The sequence below is a fragment of the Balaenoptera borealis genome (genome assembly GCF_965194805.1).
Source record: "Balaenoptera borealis genome assembly, chromosome: 10".
Classification (NCBI taxonomy): domain Eukaryota; kingdom Metazoa; phylum Chordata; class Mammalia; order Artiodactyla; family Balaenopteridae; genus Balaenoptera; species Balaenoptera borealis.
The window spans coordinates 12,020,459-12,045,572 of NC_138874.1; the positions used below are offsets into that span (position 1 = coordinate 12,020,459).

Sequence of the window (25,114 nt, forward strand, 5' to 3'; positions counted from 1 at the left end):
ACATGCTGCTTCCAACAAGGATGGCCAGCATTTAAGACCCAGGTAGAGGAGGAGGAAAAGTGACTCATGAGACAAGGTAAAGTACAGTAAAATAGGAAGAAAGAAAAGAAATGGCTTCAAGAAGGAGGGAGTGGTCAACAATATCCGCAGCTTCACGGAAGTCAAAGTGCCCTTGGTAGAGTGGGCCCTCCGTGTCTGTTTGTAAATGACCAAATATATTCATTGACCACAGGTCAGTGTATTTAAATGTGGGTATTTGGGGGAGCTTTATAGTATGCTATTCAGTGGAGCTGTATTTAAGGGAAAATTCTGCAGTCACAACCACTTTCAGGCTGTTAATGTTTTATCAGCTTAGAAGAGGTGGATGGCTTTAGACATGCCATTCTCGTTATGTTTAAAAGGTTTAGTCCACTGCCCTTGCCAGGAATAAACATGCCATATATGTGTGATGTGAAGGGCCACAGTACAATGTTTACTTAATGCCACCATCTCTAGGTTTGAAATGCAGGGCTTGACACTTAATACAAGAATTGAGTTCTTAGGCATCTCCAGCCAGGAAATTATGGACAGCAGAAGTTATTTTCTATGGGGCCATTCACCTTAGCATGGCTTCCCTCTGCCCCCTCTGAGTTTTCGGAGGGTGACATTTGCACACACCTCCTCCACAGGGTCGTGATGTGGGCTAGTTCCTATCCTGAAATTAAGTGGTGGATGTAACATCTCTCCATTATCTTTTTGGTTCAGTAATGTTGACAGAGACTCCATTTTCCATTTTCAGTTTATTTGTAGGTCCCTTTCCCTAACTGAGTTGAAGAATGGACTTATCAAGTTTATTGACCTTTTTCATAATTTTGGAATTTTCAGTAAGGTTGTCTCACAGTTTTCTCTCGACTAGATAAAACTCACTCCCTCACTCCATCAGCTCTTTCAAGGCTTTGCTCAGATTTGACCTTCTCAGTCAGACCTACCCTGACCACCCAGTTTTCATATCGCAACTTGCCCCTTCTCTGCCCTCCACCCAGCTTCCCCATCTTTTCACACTGCACTGTATTACCTTTCTGCTGTGCTGTCATCACCTTCTAACACACTCTCTCCTTGACTTGTTTTTCATTTGATTGTCTCTCCCACCAGATTGTGAGTTTCATGAGGACAGAGATCTTTGTCTGTTTACTGATATGTCCTGATTTCCAGAACACCGTAGGAAAACAGTAAGCCTCTGTGGAATGTTCAATGGTGCTGTTTTGCATGGACAGGTTAGAAACTTACCCAAAGTCACTCACTCACAGAACCATACTTGAACTTGATCCTATTCCCAGTCTGCCCAAGCCCAGGCGTAAAAACTGGCTTGCAGAAAGTTCACAGAACCACTGCAGGAACCTAGCACACCTTCCAGTCTCTCAGGGACCCATGTTCACTTGTAGTTGCCACCAGGATGGTGCAGGAGAAAAATTTCACAGGCTCTGCACTCTGTCCAGAAACGAAGAACACATTCCAGTGTGTCTGTGTTCCTGAGAAGATTGGAAACTCCTCGAATGGTGGGACCACGGGTGTGCTTATTTATTGCCCACCTGCTGCAACATCCAACAAAATGCAGGGTCCTGGTTAGGGTTAGGGTTAGGATTGGGTCACCCTAATTCCATTCATATTAATTAAATTCAGTTGAAAGATGGAAAAACTGGCTTGTGAGAAATGAAGTCTGAGCTTGGATGTGGTGGTTGGATGATGTTTTATTATCCTAGAGAGATGATGGTTCACAGCAGGGACAGGGGAGCCCATGGGGGAAGGGGTGGTTTTAGATTGAGCATACGGGTCACTTGGCGTTCCCTCCTTGGGCTTTCCATGGTGTGTGTTTTGATTTTCTTGGCTTCTCATAAATCTTGTTTGGCTGCCTCACTGCTGCCTGCTGCCCCGTTCACAGTGGAGGACTTAACACATGGCCGGCAGAGCTGGCTCTTCCGCTGTGAGTGTGTTGCTCTGTGCTGTGTAATCAGCCGAGCCCCTTTTGCAAAACTCAGAGGGGAAAACACAATCTGCTTCTAGCTGCAGGTCTACCCCAGTGGTGACAAGCTGATGTCATCCAATTGGCCAGCTCACGGCGTGTAGCCACCGCTGTGACGCCACTTTTAACTGTGTCGTGTAACAGCTGAGAAGTGCCTGAACAGCCCCAAGCATCCTTTAGTCAAGATTTATAGCCTAACTCATCAACTTCCTTGTCTTCCACTCCCCAGGACAACACCCACATACCAGGGCCATGGGTTTCCCTTAACTCAAACCATGCTAGTTACTGTAATTCATCTCCTGGGAAGGGACGGAGGCCTGAAGTGAATGCTAGCAGCTTCTCTGCATCTCAGCCTTCAAAGTAAGGATCTGTTTTTCCTTCCCATTTAGGACATCAAGGCTGGTATGCAAGAGTTATATCTTTTTTTTTTTTTTCTTCATGTTTCCTTTTTTCTCATGCCAAAGTATAGAATAATAAATACATGGATTTAGTCATGTTGTTCAAACAGCAGCATAGTCCTGTGTGTCCCTGCTAATATGTCAAAGAAGTTTTTATGGGCTCTCATTTTTTAAAAAGTCTACAGCTTTCTCTGTAGAATCGAAGGGCCACTGCTGATGAATCTTCAGAGAAGAGGGCAGTGGTGTGTGTTTGAGGCACACAAAAGCTACATGAGTGGCTTCAGGGAATTTAGTAGAAGTGATAAATCTAGACCCTCTTCACTGAAAGAATTTGAAAACCTTCCTTTCTCAGCAATGAGGAAGCCCTCCTTAAAGGACTTCCTGAAGACAGAGCTCGATTTGGTTACAAGCCAGGGCGACATCTTCCTGACAAGGCTAACAACTGGCGTTTGCTCTCCTTTACTGACTGGAGGCTTCCGGTTCTACAGGATTTACAGACATGAACCTGGAGATTCCAAACAGTGTCCTTTACCAGGGGTTCATATTTCAGACAAGATCTTCGAGGTCATAGACTTTCTCATTCCTTCTTTCCTTTTGCTACCAGTTGTGGAAGTACTCTGAGTGGACCAAACCATGGTGCTTCTGCCTCAGTTGCAGAAAGACGGTCAGTGACACTGAGATGGTTACTATCTTAAAATATCCATCGAGAGAAAAAGGGGAAATACCACCTTTGTCAGGAAAATCAGTGGCAATTGCAAAGATCTGGCATGTAAATGAGAATCAGCAAGTAGCAGGAAAAATTCCATTGACCCCCATGTCCACTATAGCCTATGAGTTGAGTTAGTAAGACACTTGAGACCTTCTTTTACTCATTGTTTCACTTTCTGAAGAACACTTACTGCACTTACATCCACTACGTGCCTATGTTAGTTACCTGCTAGAAGATAAACTGTACAACTATAACTAATATAGTATCGCTAACAATGAGCATACTTTTCAATGGAAGATGTGGGAGAGAAAAACATAAAAACTACTTTTGAAACAATGTCGTAAGGGCAATAAATAAAATAATCTATATTTATCGAGCGCTTATTATATGTTTGGTCCTGAGCTAAAAACCTAACATGGATTATTTCATTGACTCTTCACAATCAATTTCTGAGATAGGTACCATTACCATAGTTACTCTGCAGATGAGAGAACTAAGGCTCACAGGAGTAAAACTTGTCCAAGATCACACAAGTAGTGAGAGGCAGAGCTGGGATGAGAACCTAGGTCTAACTCCAAAGCTTAGTCTTATAACCAGGATGCTGTACTACTTTCCATGCGGTAGGAAGTTATAAGCCAAATATTATGGGTTCTCCAGAAGGAGCAACTAATTAGGGCAGTAAAGGGAAGAGCAGCAGGAAAAACTTTGAACTACTTTTTAATTCCATTTTATTTCTTCTACTGACGTATTATTTATGTCTCTTTTTTAAAAGTCATTGCAATTATATTAAGAATATAAAACTTAAATTCAGCAGAATCTACCTTCAAATTATATTATACCATTGCTTGTCTAGTGTAAGGAATTTCAGCAGTTTCCTCCCTGGCATCCTTGGTGTTATTGTCATATACTTTATTTTAACATATACTAAAAACACATAATACGTTGTTACTATTTTTGCTTTAGAGCAAAATTGCTCTTCTAGGGCATTTGAAAATAAGAAAAAATGATTTATTGTCACCTTTCATTTCTGATGCTCTATTTCTTTGTGTAGATCCAAATTTCCAACCTGTATCGTCTTTCTTCTGCCTGAACTTCCTGAACAATTTCTGTAGTGTAGGTCTATTGTCAGTGAATTCTGTCAGTTTTGTTTGCCTAAGAAAGTATTTCTCTCTCATTTTTGAAAGATATTTTCACTGGGTATAGAATTCTATATTGACAGTTCCTGCCCCCACCCCCTTTTAGCACTTTAAAAATGTCTCTCCATCATCTTCTGGCTTACAGAAAGTCTTCTGTAATTTTACTTTTGTTCTTCTCTGTGTAATGTGCCTTTTTGGGGGGCTGCCTTCAAGATTTTCTCTTTGTCTTTTGTTTTTAGCAATCTGATTATTATATGCCTAGTGTTGGGTAGGTTTTGTTGTTATTTGTTTGTTTATTCAATTGTTTGTTTGGGTATTTATCTTCCTTGGAGTTATCTGACCTTCTTGAGTCTGTGGCTTGGTGTCTGTCATTATTTTGGAAATTTCTTGCCCATTATATCTTCAAACATTTCTTTGTCCTGTCCTCCCTTTCTGAGGTTCAAAATATACATACGTTAGTTTGATATTGTTATATATCTCTTGGATACTCAGTAATGTTTTCTTTTTTAAATTCACTCAGTTTTATCTTTGTGTTTCAATTTAGGTCATTTTTCTTGATCTGTCTTCAAGTTCATTAATTCTTTCCTCAACTGTGTTAGTATGACAAGCCTGCTGAAAACATTCTGTATCTCTCTTGTGTATTTTCCATTTCTATCATTTCCATTTGAGTCTTTCTTTTATACTTTCCACCTCTCTGCTGAAATTTTCCATCTAATCTTTCATATTGTGTACCTGTTCCATTAGAGCCCATAACATATGAATCAAAGTTATTTTAATTTCTGTCAGATAGTTCCAACATGTGTTTCATATCTGAGTCTAGCTCTGACTGTTGCTTTGTCTTTTAGGAGTCCTTTTCTTCTTGCCTTTTCATATGCCTCATAATTTTTTGTTGAAAGCTGGATTCTTGTGGAGGACCATAGAGTATAAAGCAAATAGCTTTTATGCCTGAAACCAGGCATGCCTTTCCTTCTGCTAGATTTTCAGCGTAGGGTTTGAGTTAACATAGTTAGGAGATGGGCCAGGTTGGGGGTTTGTTATTGCCATGGTTACCCTCAAGGTACCACAGGCTTCAAAACTCCTGAAGGGATACCTTGTGTTTACCTTGGGAGTTGGCTTCCAGAGCGATGTCTGCTCAGTGCTCAGCTCTACACCCATGCTGCTCCTCAGTGTGTCTCTTCACATGTGCTTGTGCCTTTCCTGTCCCTCTCCTATCAGCATCTGGTTTTACTTTTCACTTGCAACTTGTTAGCTTGGTGGCAGGGGGAGAAGGTGGAAGGGGAGGACATTCTCTGTTTTCTAATTAAACCTCAGTCTTAGGCCTTCGCCCTGTCCCTGTGTCCTTCTCAGTTCTCCTCATCCTCCTCCAGCTGCAGTTGGGTCCAGCAGGTACTCCTGCCCCTTCATCAGGAGTGGGGTTTTTGTTGCTGTTGTGTCGTTCCCTTCCCCCAGCTGCAGTGAGTCTTCACCAATGCCCTGGAGATGACAGTGTTTGCTGACCTTTCCTCTGTAGACTGAAATATGTGTCCCGTAAGAGAGGTCGGGGGAAAGGGTGTAGCAGAGTTTTGTGCTCCTCCGTGTGTCTGCTGTTTGCTTCCTTCAGGTCTGTACCACATCAGACACTTCCTTAGGGTTCCCTCCGACCTTTTCTGTCAGCACCCAGGGGAGTGCCTGGAGAAAGAGCCTGCAATTTCTGTAGCCTCCAGGGGGCTTCCTGGTGTCCTACGAGCCCACACTTGACTATCACCAAAATTCATCAGCTCTTTTGGACAAACTCTTCCTACCAGTTTCTGGTGACATCTGCCCCAGGTGAGGGAGTTCTTACCTCCTTTCTCCCTGAAGGTGCTTGTCTGTCCTTAGATTGTGGGCCAGCTGGCTTCTCTACAGCCCAGTTCTCCAATGGGTTAAAAAAGCAGTCATGAATTTGAAGTTTGTCTGGCTTTTTCTCATTATAAGGGTGGGAAGAATGCTCTTTTCAGCTTTCTGTGTCCAAGAGGAGAAACCAGAAGCTCTTTGAACTACTTTTTAATTTTACATGAAATTTTGATAAATTTGGTATATTAGAACGTTTTGATGGCAAGTGACAAAAGCTCAACTTAAAGTTGGACTATATTGCTTTACATAACTAGGATGCCTGAGAGTAGATCTCATTTGAGATGGGGCCATACCTAGAGCAAACTATCTTTTTATACTCTCTCTTTCCTACTTATTTTTGCCTGATTTTGCTGGGGGTCATTCTCCATACAAGGAACAAGATAGCTCCCAGGAGCCCCACCTTCATATAGCAATGCTGGTGGAGTTAACATCCTGTACCTGTTGTCTGTATCACAAACTGTGCTTACCCCTGCATCAGTTATCATGGACAGAGGGGGATGTCATGACCGTCCCAGTGTAGACCATGTGCCCACCCAGTGATCAAAGTCAGGGGAGTACACTGTGTTAACAGCCACTGCACTGGCTTTGTATGATCTCTTAGATAAGTGTGTGAAATTTTCTTCAGCAGTGGTTTTAAATTAATTTTTGCAACCTAGATGTCTATCAGTAGTATAATGATTCAGTAGATTGGCCAAACAATGGAATATTATGCAGTTAATTAGATGTGAGGGAGAGCAGTTTATACCAACACTGAACAATGCCCATGATCTATAAAATAGAGAAATCAAGTTTCAGAACACTGTATATTGCTAATTCAATTTAAATAAAAAAGACATACACACACACACACACTCGCATGCATGTATTGCACAGGTGCATGTATTGCACAGGTGCGTGTATTGCACAGGTGCATGTGCAGAAAATTCCAAGTCCTGGAAGTTAGGTCAGAATGAGGTGGGTTACAAGAACTTTCACTTTACAATTTAAGCAATCCTGAATTATTTGGTGTTTTTAAAGTGAGTTTGTATTATTATATTTGTATAAAAATCAATAAATTTAAAAAGTTTAGGCGCTTAAAGCAGAGAGCTACTGTTATTTGGAACACCACTGTATGAATCACCTTATTTCTATGTGTATTAGATGGATGAAATGTTTTTACAAGTATAAAATCTCAGGAGAGTACATGAGGTAGATATCCAGGAGGTGCAGGGGGATGGGATATCCGATTAGGGGGACCTTCAGAGAAGATGCAGAAAAAGCTGCTTCGTAGCTACAGATATCAGCATTATTTGTTTCTCTTACTAAAATGCTACATGGGTAAAAGCAGCAGCTTGATAGGAGGCTTATGAACTTGGCTGTCATACGCTCTTCCTAAAAACTGCATTTGTCACCCTTAGGGTTATAGTGAATCTTCGAGAGGGAAGAAGCCCCCAGAAACAGAATCTAGAAAGCTGCCTTTTCCCCATAGGGAAGAGAAAGCTAAACAAAAGCCAAAACAAAGATGGGAGACTATCCTACATACAGTAATTGGATGAAAGCTAACATAAGGAATTTAGAGGACTAAGGAGCTGAAAAGGAAGGCAGAAGGTGTATATTAACTGTATTGTTTCTACCACTTCACTCCAAGCTCCATTTGAGCAAGATGCTTAGAGAACGAAAGGTAACCCTCTCTCTGCCTGGTTACTTTTATCATCTCCTGTTTCTTCTGTGTTGAAGTCCACCCTTGCCTCCTTCCCCAGTGACACACCTGAGCCAGTACCCCTCTGTCTACCACAAGCAGAAACACACACACAGATGCAGCATTACATTTAATTCCCAATTCTCAGGGGTCTTGACAAGATTTTTATTTTTGTGCATTTCTACCTCTTGGTAGATTGTAAAGTTTAAACGTGCAATGGTGACTTCATTTGCATTTATGGATACCCTAATTAGTGGTTATGAAATATGAGCCTAACTAATATTTTCTGTCATGTTCTCCTCGGGGTCTGAATTTGTTTTGCTGCCTAAAGCTGGCAAATCAAAGAATCAGGCCTGTTGCTTTTCCCTTTATTAGCTGTGCATTCATTTGCCTAAGTAGCCTACACCTGCTGAGTACACATCCCTGTATCATCCCTGTTTCTCTTCTTAGTTATTAAGTGCAATTATCCAAATTGCACTTCACAGGTGATAACTTATTATCCCAGGTTCCTTTCTCTTTCCTTAGATTTTTTGTTTTTAATTTTATTTATTTATTTTTGGCTGTGTTGGGTCTTCGTTTCTGTGCGAGGGCTTTTCTCTAGTTGCGGCAAGTGGGGGGCACTCCTCATCGCGGTGCGCAGGCCTTTCACTGTCGCGGCCTCTCTTGTTGCAGAGCACAGGCTCCAGATGCGCAGGCTCAGTAGTTGTGGCTTCTAACTTAATTGCAAAGCAGTTTGCATGATATCAATTCTTAGCATCGGTTAAGACTTCTTTTTAGTTTAGTAAGTCATCAATTCTTGTAAATGTCCATATGCTTGAAAGTTATATTCTTTCTCTTTTGGTTGGCTGCAAGGTTCTAATGCACATATCTCTTAGATAAAGCTTGTAAATTCTGTTGGTCAAATATTTTATATCTTTATTAATCTATGGTCTAACCAAACCATCATTTTCTGAGATGCCTGTCTTAAAAGCTCCCCCTATGATGTAGATTTGTTAATCTTCCCTTGTAATTCTGTCCATTTTTACTTTAGATATTTTGAGACTGTGTGGTTAAGTACATACATTCCAATTATTTTATCTTCTGGTGACTCTTTACTTTCATCCTTTTGTACTGCTTTTTATCCTTTTTTGGTAAAATTCTATTTTGTCTAATATTAATGTAGGTAAGCAAGCTTTCTTTTGATTAAGATTTACCTGCCATATATTCTTTTCATTCTGTTACCTAAAACTTTCTAAGTCATTTTAATATTTCTTATAAAAGCATTTAGCACAATTTTTCTTTTTAATACAGACTGAGAATCTCTACATTTTAATAGACAAACTTTATCCATTTACGTTACTCTGATTACTGATATGTTTATACTTTTTTCTATCATGATATTTTGCTTTCTACTTACAATGCTTCCCCCCCACCCCTTCTTTTTTGCCTTCCATTGAATTGAATAGATTTTATTTGATCTCTTCTTTCCCTCTCGTACTTTGGAAATTGAGTATTATATTTCTGGTCCTTTAGTGCCATGAATCTCAATGTGTGGTCCCCAGAGGAGCATCTTCAGCATCACCTGGGAGGTTATTCTTGGGCTGCATCCTAAACTTACTGAATCAGAACCTCTGCAAGTAGGAACCAGAATCTTTTATTTACAAGCTCTCCAGGTGATTCTGATGCACATTAAAGTTTGAAAACTTGAGTGATTTAGTGGTTACTCAAATGATTAATAAGCACCTTTGATTAGCATATGAAGTTTTTTCAATGCAGTTTTTTTCTTTTCTTTTTGGCGTTTAATGGGAGGTCTACATATTCTGGTTGTGGAAGTGTCCCTGAAGACGATTTATGCAAGAAAATTTTGTCATCCTTCACTACTTTTAATATTAGTCTCTCAGTTTTGTGTTCCTGCTCTTTTGGAATAGTCTACATTTAAACTCCACTCCCCTACATTACAATGGCTTTGGCACGTTGTGGATGATAGATTTTTATCTCCTCTACACCAGGCAGAAGGAAAACTTTTTTGCTTTCTCCCAGCCCTGGTAGGTGGGCCTTTTCTAATTCACACCTTGGTGGGCATTGCTGCCCTTCAAGTCCATTAAAATCCAAGTGCTCAGCTCCTGCAGCCCATATTCATGCCTATGTCCTCTTGGGGTCATCATGGTGTCAGTTCAGACTTAGCATTCTCATTTAAAATTCCCTCTTTGGTTTTGACTATTAGAGATTTTTCCTTCTTTGGAATTCAAATACTAATTATATTTTCTTACAATTTTTTAGATTATTTATGTTATTTTTACAGTGGGATGGTAGCCTTTCTGCCTTACCATTGCTCCCTGAAGCCCATCAATACTTTGCTAAACCATTTGTTATATAATAGGGTCCCAACACACATTGTGTATTGAGATAGAATCCATTTCTCACCTTCTGAAATACGATTGTGTAACCACTGCCTGAATATGTTTATTTAACTTATACAGTTCTGACTCATACTGTCAGCCCCATTTGAGAATGTTTACGTTTTAAAGCTAATACCCCCAAATTTATCATCTTTGCTGTTATCAACCAGTAATTCTATGAAGTAGTGCTTCCCCTTCCCTAAAAAGTGCTATCCCACTTTTGAAATGTCACTAGCTTTACTTTTTCCATTCCTTCTCGAAAATTTTTTTTACTCCCCACATCCCTACCTGTGCATCGAAATGTCTGATAGTTTTCCCCAACTCTGTTGTTCCTACCTTTCAGTCCCTCAGCTGGGCTCCCACCTGAATTCATCAGCTTGTTCCCCCTTGAACCTGCAAACGTCTTCGCATTTGTTTACCTCCTTTCCAAGCACTCTGGTCTCTGCTCCCTCAGCGTCCTCTCTCGTTTTGAACTCAATTTACCTTTCATCCAATAGCCAGTCTCTGGGACTCCTTTCAGCCTTGCCTGCCTCTTCAGGTTCAAACACTGATAATCACAAGTTGCATATTTTTCCGAGAAAGAAAAACAAAACTCACTGACTTTGACGACAAAATGCAAAAAAAAAAAAAAAAAGTGGCAAATGATAGAACTAATCTGGGAGACTAGTAAGGCTGGAGCAATAGGGTAAAAGGTAGTGATTGGGATTGGGAGGGAAAATTACACTTTAATCAAATGGAATAGCATATGGGCAGCTCCCTAAGACAATGCCCAATATAAGAGCATTCAATAAATGGTGAGTTATTTCATTGGCGCAGGGGGGAGGAAGTCCCCAGAGAAAAGCTGGCCTGTGCTTTCTTTCAGAATGTATCAATATTAGCAAGGAAATGTGTTAGGCTCATCCTTATTGGGTGACACTTCTGTTAAGATAGTTTGTGAATTTATGCAAATTGCATTTCCTGCCTAGAGCAGAGATACAACAGCATGTCTAGGCCTGATTGAAAAGATATTTCCAAAAAAGGTTATTTGAAGTGAGAGTATTTATGGTGTCTTTCTTTGGGAAACAGCCAGAATTATTCCACTGTGAGTTCCTGTCGTCTTTTCCGAGTGTTTTCAGCGGAAAAGACCCCAATGATTTTCTTTTCCTGTATAGTCATACTTGGGTAATTGGGGAAGTTTTTTTATGCTTTAATAGGGCTGAGCTTTAAGATCTTAGCAGCAGAACATTAGGAATGAGTTAAGCTTCAAAAAAAACGGAGACCTCGAACTGTCTAAGGAGATGCAAGTTCATAGCTAATGGAAATGGATTTCTATTTAAAGTACTTCAATGCGTACATGTCAATCCCAAATTCACACACTGCTATATATAAAATAGATAACCTACAAGGACCTACTGTATAGCACAGGGAACTCTGCACAGTACTCTGTAATAGCCTAAATGGGAAAAGAATTTGAAGAAGAATAGATACATGTATATGTATAGCTGATTCACTTTGCTGTACACCTGAAACTATCACAACATTGTTAATCAACTCTACTCCAATATAAAATAAAAATTAAAAGTACTTCAATGCAATGCTATGCTGCACGTGGCAATGTTAGTGTTGTTGTTTCCATTAACTCATCTTAAATGTGTTATTAATTTATACACAATGGCCTAATACGGTACAGAAAGTGCCTCTTGTAATGCTTCTCATTAATGATCAATATTTAAGCTTCCTTTTGTGCTTAGACATCAATTTTTGGATACCCACAAATTTTTGATTTTGTTTTCATCTGACTTAACCCTAGAAGAGAAGGAAGAAGCGTAAAGGGAAAATTTGAAGTTGAGTCTTTTAACAGGGAGCGCACCTCCCCCCACTTTTAGGAATAAAATATGTCAGCCATGTCAATCTTCTTGGAGCCATCCATTCTTAAGAAGCACAGGTAACCCAGCAGCCTGCCTTGTTGAGACAACTTGAATGTCACTGGGCTTGTTGGGTGGTGTCATCTTTCGTTCATTGGGCGTTTGTACTGAAAAGGGCATTCCAGGACAGGTCATAGCCCTCCATCACTGTGTACATGGAGAAGAGGTCCCCGATAGTGACAAATCGGGCAGCTCCGATTTGTCACCTTCTCACTTGTGACCTTGCCCCGTTGCTGTCAGCAGGAAGGTGTAGGTAGAGGAGACCTTTCCTCAGCTGCTTCCTGCTGCTGTCCTTCCAGGAAGGCTCATGGCTTCAGGGAGACATGGTAAGGTTGGGAGGTAGAAATGTCTATCACCAGGCAGAGAACCAGGAATTTCAACCTCTGGATTTGGGGGCCAGAGTGACTCACGGTCTGCCCTAAGCAGCCCACGTAGCCTCTCTGAGTCTGGTTTCCTCCTCTGCAAAATAAGAGGTCCTGGAGTTAGTCAAGTTTCAGTTGCTTAGAGGAGGGGCCCTAGAATTTCCTGATTGTGAGCAAATGCATCCTCAAAATAAGATATCCACCTGTCCTAACATGTATTTATTAAACTCCGCACTTAACAAAGATGAAGTCATTTAATCCTCAAAATGACAGTGTGGGGAGGATCTGTTATCAACCCCGTGATAGGTGCCAGGTGGGATTGAAACCCGGGCAGCGTGCCCTCAGGCCCATGCTCTGTGTTGTGTTGACATCGGACACATCCCCAGTACATCCTTTTCCTGGTGGGCTTCCTGGAGGATCATTAAATTACTGAGTTGTAGAGGAATCATTGGTATGTAAAGAGCTAACATTTGGGAGATCTGGCTTTAGTGATTAAGAACAGCAGAGTCTATTTGATGAGCTACATATTGAACATCTTTTACAAAGCTTGTATTTTATTCTTCACAATGTTCACAAAAAAAACAAAAATAAACAAACAAACAAAAAACGAGGCCAAGAGAGACATAGGAAAAGAGCAAAGATACCTGGGGCCTTGGCTGCAATTAGAGCATGAGAGCACATGTGTCTGATTACTGGTTTTGCTTATGTGTAAATACAAGTCGCTGTGCTAAGCAAAAAATAATTGTAATGTATTCATTTAATCATAACGTAGCAAAGTTTAACTTGTTAGCGCTTTAAACTTTCAGATGAGGCTTTCCCTGGGGCTGCCTGTCTGATTGTAGTTGCAATGCCTGGACCTATTTATCAGCTTTTCCAGGAGGTGGCTTAAAATCCTCCCAGGATATAGTCATACACTGAAACCCCAACAGGAGTAACTTTCCAAAACCCGTGATTCATTTTCAGGGCAGCTAGGGGGTCATACATCACATAAGGTAATCTTGCTCATGCTTGGCAATTTTCATCTAGGCATGAGTCACAGGACTAATTCTTAATAAGCAGACTAAGAATCCTTAGCCGTGTTGTGACTAGAATATTTCAAAGCCAGAGGCATTTGCCTGATAGAGTTGAGTTAGGGCATAAAGGAGCAAGTTAATACAAAAGAGTCCATCCCCACTTCTCAGGACGTTTGCTTTCCATGTAATCTAGAGTCATGTGTTTGAATGTCTTCTGTTTTGTAACTCATATGCTCCTCCTCTGGTTGAATTAATGGTGGGAATGAATGGAAATGATGTTGGCCTTGAAAGGAAATCGTATCTTTTAAGAGAAGTGAGTCAAGACTTTGAGTCTGTGTTAGGCCTGTCTGCCCAAATCACCTATAGACTGCTGGGAAATAAGGTGGTGGGGAGTAATTTTTCTAAATTTTTATTTTAGATTGGAGTATAGTTGATTAACAATGTTGTATGAGTTTCAGGTATACAGCAAAATTATTCAGTTATACAGAGACATGTATCTATTCTTTTTCAGATTCTCTTCCCATTTAGGTTATTACAGGATATTGAGCAGAGTTCCCTGTGCTCTACAGTAGGTCCTTGTTGGTTATCTATTTCATATATAGTAGTGGGTATATGTCAATCCCAAACTCCCAATTTATCCCTCCCCCGCAACTTTCCCCTTTGGTAACCGTAAGTTTGTTTTCTAAGTCTGTGAGTCTGTTTCTGTTTTGTAAATAAGTTCATTTGTATCATTTTTTTAGATTCTACATATAAGCGATATTATATGATATTTGTTTCTCTGTCTGACTTACTTCACTTAGTATGATCATCTCTAGGTCCATCCATGTTGCTGCAAATGGCATTATTTCACTCTTTTTTATGGCTGAGTAGTATTCCATTGTATATATGTACCACATCTTCTTTATCCATTCATCTGTCGATGGACACTTAGGTTGCTTCCATGTCTTGGCTGTTGTAAATAGTGCTGCAGTGAACATTGGGGTACCTGTATCCTTTCGAACCACGGTTTCGGAGAGGACTAATCTTTATGTGAACCTAAGAGATACAGCCTCAAGCTGACATAAGAGAGTAAACTGCTCTTCTCTCAACTGTCAGCACCTCAAAGGCATTGGCAGTTGTGGAGTCCCATCCAGATCCAGGGTTCAAGAAGCTTAAACCAACCGCAGGATTAAAACTGAAGTGGCCTTTTTGAAAGAACTCAGAAGCCAGTTGAAATCAGGTCTCTGGTGGGTGTCAGTGAGATAGAGGGAAGAAAGTGAAAAGGTACTAGGAAAAAACCATTTGTTTTTCTTTCCCAGAATTCACATTCCTTCACAGTTCTTCTGGTCTGATCACATCATCTTCCTCCATTTCACCCCCTCTTTTTTTTTTTATACTCCCTTAATCCTCCCCACTGTCTCTATTTCTTTCCTCTCCCTCTCGCTCTCTCCTCTTTCTCTTTTTCTCTGTCCCCCTTCCCTTCCCTTCTCTCTGCCTCCGATTCTTCCCTGCTAAGTTTGTGACTAGGGTCCCCAGTGGACACATCTAGACCCCAGGCTTCTGTACACAACCAGATGCCAGTCACTTCTTAAGAACTCCAAGTTTGCTGTGCCTTTGAGAGAACATTTATCCTTGGTTCATCTTCTGTAGCCAGTCCAAGGATTTTTAAAGTTATTCTCCAGACCCAGGATATTGATGAGAATGTGGTGAGACAAGAATAGTGAGAGGAAGACTTGGAGAGGATTCTAATTAACCTCATTTTTCCCTCATGACACTTTCATGAAACAGTTCAGGATAACCTCATCTTTTGGTTCCAAAATTACAAGATTGGCCTTTCACTGAAAGGCTAAGTTATCTTGGTTCCTTGAACCTTTCCTCAATGGTCCCATTTTCCAGCCTTTGCCGTCTTTTCATTGTGGTCTTCTGATGTTCTGTGTAACACCTACTGAGCCTAATTAAGAATTCTATCTTTTTCTCTTTTCACATCGTGGCTCTGGTGAATGTATTTCACTGTCTCGTATGCTAACCAGTCTAGGAACAAACAGATCATGCCATTTGAAGTTTCCGTTATTATGAAATATTACTCAGCTGTAAAAAAGAATGAAATAATGCCATTTGCAGCAACATGGATGGACCTAGAGATTATCATACTAAGTGAAGTAAGTCAGACAGAGAAAGACAAATATCATATGATATCACTTATATGTGGAATCTAATAAAAAAATGATACAAATGAACTTATTTACAAAACAGAAACAGACTCACAGACATAGAAAACAAACTTGTGTTTACCAAAGGGGAGGTGGAGGGATAACAGATAGGAGTTTGGGATTAACATATACACACTACTATATATAAAATAGATAACTAATAAGGACTTAATGTATAACACAGGGAACTCTACTCAATATTTTGTAATAACCTATATAGGAAAAGAATCTGAAAAAGAGTGGATATATGTATATGTATAACTGAATCACTTTAAACTGTACACCTGAAACTAACACAGCTTCGTAAAACAACTATGTTTCAATAAAAAAAAAATGAAGTCCCCATTATGGATGAAGAGCGTATGTCAAGTTCGGAAAGCTTGTTGGTAGGATACTTCCTGACTGCGTCTAGAAGTGACGGCTGTAGAATTTCACATCTGGGGTCCATCTGTCACTTCTCTCCACAAAGCGGGGGTCTACAGCCAGGGGCCCGCGCCCTCCTCCTGGGCACATTCATAGGCTGGATCTCCAGCCCGAACCACTGAGCATGTTTACCCTCATGTTCATCCTTAGGCCACATAAGGTCTCCTCTCTCCACCCCCTACTTCTCTCCAGAGCTCAGCTTTCTCCTGTGCAGGCTTGTCTAGCAAATGCAACGGCTCCCATATCCTATCTTGGCTTTCTAAAGCGCTTTGTAACTTGCAATGTTACAAAGCGGTATGGGGCGATTTTCTCCAGCAAGAGTGGCTGAAGAGGAAAACTGAAATCCATACACAAAAACTTGCACGATGTCCATCGTGATGGGCTTTTGTATGAATCTCCTTCTGAAAGACCCACTATGAAGGAGGAAGGACCAAGCTGTGAGTATTCCTCTAAGAAACACCATATTTATGGGCTGAGATCATTAACCTGGTGAAATTAACCACACAACATTACTTCTGATCATCTTGTTGCTGTTTGAAAATATCCTTAAACAGCTGCCTTGCTTATGGGACGAAGGAAGGTAAGAGTAAGATGACAAGCAATAGTCTCACTGCCCCTTCCTAACTTTAATGCAGGCACTTTGAGTGTGACACAGCTGTCACTGTGGTTGTCAGCACTGATGAATCTCTGTCTCTTCTTTTGCTTTCAGCTCGGGGACCTGCTTCACAAGCTACAGTTCGTCATGACCTACACAGCTCCCTGGCAGATGGCCTGGGGTTCCTCATTTCACGTGTTCGCTCAGTTCTTCGCAATTCCTCGTATCCTTTCTGCTTCTGTTTTCACCTCCGAGCTGAGAGTCACGTTTTACGGATGCAAGCTTCTCATTGAACTCGGGCAGTAAAAGGGTTTTAAAGTCTTTAAGATTACATCTTAATGGGGACCTGGGGAGGCACTGTGGATTCCCTTTAGGTACTTAGCCTTAAAAGAAATTTCTTAATTCGGAACTCTTCCTGTTTCTTAATGCACATTCAGGAATGGCTTGATTTCTTCTGATTTTTCCGTTTCCCATGACCAGATCTCCGTGAAGATGTCATGTCTTTTAAATGGAAAGTCACCGCTTAAATGATTTGGTTGACTTGTGCAAAATAGTGCAAACTGATTTGCTGTTATTAAACTTTGTGGATAGGATTGATACATTATTAGCGATCATATAACATTATATTATAATATAGTTTGGTTATCTTATACTTGAGGAATGTTCAAAAACCCAGAATTGGGCACAAACAGAATTACCCAAATATTTTTGAAGACCAAAAAAAAAAAATTTATGGTTTTGTTATCATTAGCCAAGGAGCCTAATTTTATCATTTGTAGTTTTGTTTGGTTTCCTTGTCTATTTTTAAGTGTTTCCATAATGATAATTAGTTTAATTTACTTCAAAACAACTTGACATGCTCCTTCTAAAGATCACTTTGACACAGATAGCTAAATTGTGTGTGTGTGTGTATCTGTTTGTGTGTGTGTTTGGAGAGAGGGAGAAAGAGAAAAATCAGGAATACTCTTGAAGAGAGCAATTAAACAAAAATATTCTTTTTTTTTCTTTTTTAATTTTTGGCTGCGTTGGGTCTTCGTTGCTGCGCGCGGGCTTTCTCTAGTTGTGGCGAGCGGGGGCTACTCTACGTTGCGGTGCGCGGGCTTCTCATTGCGGTGGCTCCTCTTGTTGCAGAGCACGGGCTCTAGAGCACAGGCTCAGTAGTTGTGGCACGTGGGCTCAGTAGTTGTGGCGCATGGGCTTAGTTGCTCCGTGGCATGTGGGATATTCCCGGACGAGGGCTCGAACCCGTGTCCCCTGCATTGGCAGGTGGATTCTTAACCACTGCGCCACCAGGGAAGTCCCCCCAGTGAATTTATACTTTCTGAATTTGTATTTCCCGAGATGTGGTTCAGGGACTCCTTAGATCAGAATCCTTGGAGGAGCTTGTTTAAAAAAGTAGATTCCTGAGGTCAGCACATACTTTTAAAATCACATTTCGTGGGGGGGACCCTGGAATCTCCATCTTCACAAGCCTTACTGGGATTCTCATCCACTGATGTGTGTGAAGCGCAGTTCTCGGCTGGCATCCACTGGGGGTGCTGTGAGCCGGTTTTAATGGCCAAACAGGGCTTTCTTTCCTGAAGGTTACATAAGGCTCCTGAAGACAGTTCTTAAGGAACCCCTGGGATCTCAACTTTGGGTACAGGGATAGAAACAGACATGGTATATTCATTGTGATAATACATTCTAGATTTTTTAAAAATGCTGTCCTTCCAACTTATTTTTTTTTTAATTATTAAGCATACCCAGAGCTGTCCTCACAATGCACATTGTTCCGTGTTCCTATTCTTAGACCTGCACTGATATTTGTAAAGTGTTTCACGGTTATTTGGAGGAACAAGCTCAGGAAAAGTGATCGCAAAAGCGTGAGCTTGCGTATCACCCCTTTCCTATAACGGCAGTCGTTTCTAGAATGCCAGTCATTTTAGTTTTTCTAAACGGAATCCCTTAAAACCGAGTGAGATGAAAGAGTGAGGGGATTTTTATTTATTTCTGGTGTGTGTCTCGGGTATCCTGTCTAGAATTTAAAGCCTGTTTATTAAATGAAAATGATGAGATGGATGTAAATTTGCAGTTGAAGAGTTGCACTAAGAACTTAAAACTTGAAGTGGTGGTTCCCAATTTTATTCTAACTTTGGTCTCACATAGATCTGTAGCATTTCTCGTGGCTCCTTATGCCTTGTTGGATGAGTCTGGTAATACTAATTACTCCTTGTAGTTCCATAGCTGAATTAAAACTGTTCTGGAAGCTGTAACTTTCAATTACCTGACCTTTATGTGTGTTGAGGGGTCACACACAAACACATGGTATCTGGCACTTAGTATCTCCTCTAAGGATAAAGGCAGCGCTGGCTTCCATCTCAGATTGAACACAGTGGGCGTTAAATCTAAGTACTTTCGCGATGGATGGACTGGTTCTCTCGAGAAATTGAACACATCTGAGATGCAGATTTTATTGGGCATTTGGTTTTAGAATACAATTGGTCCCAGTGCTTTGTGCCTAAAACTGTTCCTGTCAGTGAAACCCACCTCCTGCCTCTGCTAAGTTACAGACCCTTCGAGGTGGCCGGGGAACCTGACCACTGCAGTTGTGTGATGGCTTCCAGGGCTTCCAGCGCCCCTACCCCATCACCCAAAGACACTTTCCCATCCTGGATCAGTTATAAAGGTAGCTATTTGCTATGTGGAGCCCAACATCATACCGTGCAGAATATAATGAGATCGTTTAAGAAACCAGATACATGTGCCATCGAGACAAGGCTATCAGGTTCCTAAATGCCAGCCCTGGATCTTGACTAATTTTGAAACGTTAATGATTTTATCACTCTATTAAGAAGCTGTGGGTTCCATCCTGGCTTTGAGAAGGGGCTAATTTGCTCCATTTTGGAATTGAATTAACTTTCAGGCCAGCGGGGCAGTGTTTATTAAATTGCTTTTTCCAGTCCTAGCATGTTTTCTCCCTCGGTAGCCTCTGTTAGCTTCTGAGCTTGTAACCTCCAGGGAAAGATAGGCATGCTCACCCTTTTAATATGTGTAGAGACCATGCAAGACCATTGTTTTCTAATAATTAGATAGACTTAGTTGTATTAGCTCTGTTAAATGTGCGTATTGGAAAGGCCGCTTTCTATTTGGTATATCCTTTTGAGCTTCCAGTTATTTTTTTTAAGTATTAACGTTGATATTTTCATTTTAAATGTACTCAGATAAACCTGAAGCTTTTTAAGGAGTCTCCATCTAGCCCTTTGGCCCACCTCTTGGCTCTCAAAAAATAAAGAAGGCTGCATATTTCTCGGGACTGCCTTAGCCATTACAGTCACGACCTTGCGTATTTCCCCAAGAGCGCTATATTTCTTTTCTGATCTTCCCTAAATAAACTAACCTTTGAGGCCATCTATTCACTTCTGCCCTACCTCTGACCTGTTAAGCTTCATTTCCTTTTCTCCCAAATTTGAACTTTATTTATAGGCTAACACTATTTTCTTCGTTTCTTAATTTCTGGATAACTGTTTCTGGCATTTAAAAAACGGATAACATAATCTTTGGGGAAACGTTTAGAATCAAAAAGAACGGCAGTGCCAGCCCACCCAGCCTCCTACCCAGCCCCGGCTCCACTGAACTTTGTCCTGGATCTTCTGCAAACCCCGCAGTGCCCCCTGTCACCTTCCCCTCACCCAACACCCTCCCTCAGGAATCTCCCCTGTGACCCCGCTCTGCTTTCTCAGGGTTTTTCAGTACCTTCCTTCGATGACATCTCCCATGAAGTTCTTTTTTTCTTCCTGTGACAAGAGGAATAGTTACCTTGGTATGTTTTGTGGCAGAGGTATTTAGATCTTTCCAGCTTCCCAATGAAGAAGAAACTGATGGGTGATGATAGATATCATAGTAGCTCCTTATTCTGGAGTTCTGTGTTTGAACCTAGGTCGAAATAAAAGGAATCGGATTGAAATTGTAGCACAATTGAGATCTTTTTGATACCCAGACAATTCAACACTATTAATGGAGGATGTGTTATTTCACTTCTGAAGATGTTTGGAAATAAATAGCAAATTGAAAAAAAAAATGACACAGCTACCCCTGAAGGAAAACTCTGAGCTTAAATCTATGAAAATGCACTGGGAAGTGCCTGTAGACAAGGAAGGCTCACTCCCTTCTCTGTATTTACACGTAAGTGGGGCTGTGAGGGTCCCTGTCACATAACTAAGCCCTGCCACTGATAATATGGGAAAGCCCTTCTGTGCTCTGGTAGGTAATGAAACACAGAATCTTCCTATCTGTGACAGACATTTAGGCATTTCTTACTTTCTGCCAGAACTTTTTAAACATGGGCTAAAATACAAGACCTCCATTTGTGCAGCCTCGTCCGCTTCCGGGTAGGAAAATCAGCCTTGTAGGAGATCGGGTCAGACCTGCCGTAGAACCCTCCCAGCCCTCACCCTGAAGGACCAGGAACCATGTGCATATGTAAAACCTGGGCCGTCTGGCCCCCCACTGACCTCTGCCACCTCTGTTCCCTATGGCTTTAACACATCACAGGCCCCGTGATTGACAGCTGGGTGAAGTTCTCCAGTGATGGAGTGAGACTGGGGAGGGACCAGCCCTTCTGGCACCTCCCCCAGATTTCCAGAGATCAATTAGTTGGGCTTAAGCCAAAAGTTAGAGCCATACTAATTTTAATATTGAACAATTACATTTCTGATCAGAGTGTGTGTAAAAGTGAGGCATGCCAAGAAGTGGGAAACCCATACAGAGTGCTAGGGTGGTGACTTAGCCTACAGCATGCTGTGACTTGTATACACATTTTTAGCTTATAAACCAGACATGAGTTGAATTGAGCCATTGATGTTCAGTGTATGATTAAAAAAATACATATTTTTGAATAGTGGGAAAAGATTCTTTGAGGAATGGAGATGCTGTCTTCCCAAACAATGTTATTTATTTACTTTCAAAGTGTAATTTAATTTTAATTATTTATAAAGCTGCTTGATACTTTAGTAAATGTACCACAGTGTGTTTGGTTCAGCTAACAATATCTCAGTAAAAAGAAACTGTTCTTTTCAAATCTTAGATATTAAATCTTTGCCATGAATCATGCTGAGACTGCTGGGATTTTTATGAGAATCATTTGGTTTTCATGGTGGTGAAGTGAGCACTTTTTTTTTCTCCTTAACTCAAAATCCTCAGATTCTGCCTTGCTTTTCTTTCAGGCGTTTGCCACGTCGATCTTTTCTACTCCACTGAGCCCGTTTCTCGGGAGTGTCATTTTTATCACATCGTATGTCAGGCCAGTGAAGTTCTGGGAGAAAAACTACAAGTAAGATCCTAAAATCGTTGCTGACTTGCTTTCCTAGGATTCGTGTTCAGGATGCTCCTTGACCTTTGTCTATGAAATGTCCAGGCTTCATGCTTTGCCCTCCTGTGGGGCAGCCCTCGCAAGCTCCCTCCACCCACCCTGTTATCCACTCAGCACGGGGGCTTCCAGGCTCTGGACCAAGCCTGACTGATGGCAAATTTGCAGTCAGGTACTAGTCTAGGTTTCACCAGTTGTGAAGGAAAGTGAGATATCACCACCCACTCTCAGCAGTTGCCTTCAGAGAGGTTGTCTGAGGAGCCGTGGTCCTGTCATTGGATGAGATTACCCCTGGGGGGCACAGCTCCCTTCTGTGGGCCTTCAAAATATACATGTCATGTACAAGTGTACATGCATCACAGCTCAACGCAGGAGAGCATACCATTTTTTCTGAGCATCATTAAACTTGTAGAAGGTGATTTCTGCACTTTGTCTTGACTGTTTAGACCAGTCGGTCATAAATTTCCTCAAGCAAACAGTGATGGAGCGAGGGCAGTGATTTTTTTCAGGAGTGGTGGGAAGGGAGGAGTGATGGTTCCCTGAGTAACATTCAAGAGTTGTTAATGATTTGTCGGGGGAGGGCCTGAGAACAGCCAGAAGAGGAGGTGGGGCGAGCTAGCCTGTCTCCAGCTGGGGTCGTCTTCTGTTGCAGATCTCATTTGCCCTAATTTACTAGCCATACCTGGGCTGTTGCGTCCAAGCCCTAATCCATCTTCTGTAACGTGTCTACCTTTTCCGCTGCTTTGCCACTTTACAATGCGCCCTTCACGTCTCACAGAGGCCAACGTTAAGTTAGGAGATCTGTGTGGTTAGACGGTTTATGTGCACGGAAGATGCACGTCCTTCTGGGGCAGGCGGTGGGGCGTCGTGATGAAAACACAGCCTGGGCCGCCAGCCTGCCTGGGCTCACACCTCGCCTCCACCCTCGGTGCTGGTGACCTCAAGGCCTCTCTCCTCTTCTGTAAAATGGGGGCAAAGGAATAAGGCCTACTTCACAGCCTTGTGGGGAGAATACGAGTTAATAGGCCTAAAGCACCTAGAACAAAGTAAGCATCGTGCTGGCGTGCGCTGGTGGGACTCTCCTCTGATTGCCCTGCGTGGAATCCCTGCCCCCGCCTGACCCATGCTAACAGGTATCCCACCCCCGGGACCTCACATTTACGGGTCCTGGGGAAATCCAGCCAAACCGGAGCACCCCAAGGTAAGCCAGTGCTGGGAGACCACCAAGAGGTGGGGAGGGCCCCTTGTGTGCCCCACAGATTCCTCATCTTTTAAGAGAGGTGGGCTTTTTGCTGTACAAGTGAAGCCGTCTTGAAATGTACACGTAAACAAGAGTCCTCTTTGGCATTTGTCTAAAGAGATGCCGTGCGTATTTACAGAGTCAGAAGGAAAAGAAAACCACCAGCACTGGCTTGTCTTTATGCTTTTTAAGGAGAAAACAATTTGGGGGACCTTTGTGGAGCTCTTAAAAATCGCACTTCTGGAAAGTGCAAACGCTTGTGGATAAGAAGTGTGGCAATCTCGTGTGCTTTTAACTATGCAGGAAAGTGCAAGATATTTTAAACGTGCTCTGTAACACAAAAGATTTCTTTTTGTCTCCTATTCTCAGATAAGTTAGGAACCAGTTTTTTTGGCCGGGGGGAGAATTTGATAAGCAAAACGCATCCGCTTTGAGCTGGAGGGGGTGTTAAGCTTCCCCAGTAGAAAGGGGAATGGAGAAATCTTTGTGAGATGCTTTTATTGAGGGGAGACATCCTAACGCCTGTGCAACGCAAGTTTGGTATTTTCTTATTTAGCCTCCTCCCTGCCAAGATTCAGCTACCTGCTCGGCACCGTACACCGAGGTCTGAATTGTCCGTTTGTGTGGGTTACTTAAAAGTCTGGGCTGCTAGAGTGTTTCCTTATTCAGTCTCACAAAGAATTGACGATGTTGTGATCCGTTCTTCCCCCCAGTGTAGCACTCTGTTGCACGCGGGGGCTTTGGTCGGCTGTCCTAGGATGAGAAGGGGAGAGCAGAGTCCATGGCAACGCATAGGGACATCCTGCCTTTCCTAGGTCTCTCTGAAGGAGCCAAGGTGGGGAAAATGTTCAGTCCCCCTGAGGGGTGGGGAGAGATGCTGATGCCGAACGCAGCCAGCTGAAAGTCTCTTGTCAACTTGTGTTAAGCCTCAGAACACAGAGCCCTGTGGTCATCTGCTTAAAAGATCAGTGATGGAATTCAGGACAGTAAGAGTGGTGGGTACCAGGAAAAGAAATGGCAGGAAATCTCATCTGGATCCCTGCAAGCCCTCTGGAAAGCCCATTCTCTGTATCTGAAACTGTTGGTTTTTATTTCAAACACTAATGACTTTTCCTGTTCTTATTTGTGAGTGTCTCTGTAGCTGCTCCTACTGCTTTCTTTTCAGCCTGATACAGAGAAGCAGTTGTTAGGGTAATTGATTAATTGTTTACTAGCTGTCCCACCCCTGACTGAGAGGTATTCTCCCCTCTCACGACAGTGAGCACGATCTGCCAGTGGGTACCAGGGTCGCCAGCCCCACCCTGGGGGTGTGATGAGGGGCACTTGCCGTCCCCTCTCCTGGCCTCCTCTTCCTTTCCACCCCTGCTCCTTCACTTTCCAGCCCTTTGATTTTTCTTCCAGACCTCCTAAAGCTGCCTTTGGTTTTTGCAAGTCTCCAGCGAGCCCTTTACTGTAACGGAACCGCTTTCATACTCTATGGAACCGATAAGTAAATCACCAGCTACCTGGTGACTCTGGCCCGTCTGTTTTCCCCAGCTTGGGCCGTCGTGAAATCCGCAGACCTTTTGTTCTCCAGCGCTGCTCCTCACTGGGGGCTGGTGACAAACGTGTCCTCTGCCCACCTAACTAACCTGCTCTCTGGTTGATTCCCCAGACACAGCACCAGGTCCCACTGTCTCAGAAGCCCGCGGTGGGACACTGCTGCCTGGGCGACAAGGAGACGTACCTCAGAGCCCAGCACTGATGTAAATGCTCTGTATCTGCCTCGTCCAGTATGAGAGCCCTCCCAGCACTTGAAACAGGGCTAGTGTGGCTGAAGTTTTAATTCTATTGAATTTTAATTCATTTACATTTAAGTAGCCGCATGTGAC

At 42.1% G+C, this 25,114-nt stretch overlaps 1 protein-coding gene across 5 annotated transcripts in view; it reads left to right on the forward strand.

The window, feature by feature from the left end:
* The window catches only part of PCNX2 (pecanex 2), a 281,650-nt gene that overhangs the window by 170,205 nt on the left and 86,331 nt on the right, over nt 1-25,114 (forward strand). For all 5 annotated transcript variants that reach the window (XM_082407553.1, XM_082407550.1, XM_082407549.1 and 2 more), the window contains 2 exons: nt 16,771-16,879; nt 21,838-21,967. In XM_082407553.1, coding sequence (XP_082263679.1) covers nt 16,771-16,879; nt 21,838-21,967 — 239 coding nt within the window. The remainder of the gene's footprint in view (nt 1-16,770; nt 16,880-21,837; nt 21,968-25,114) is intronic.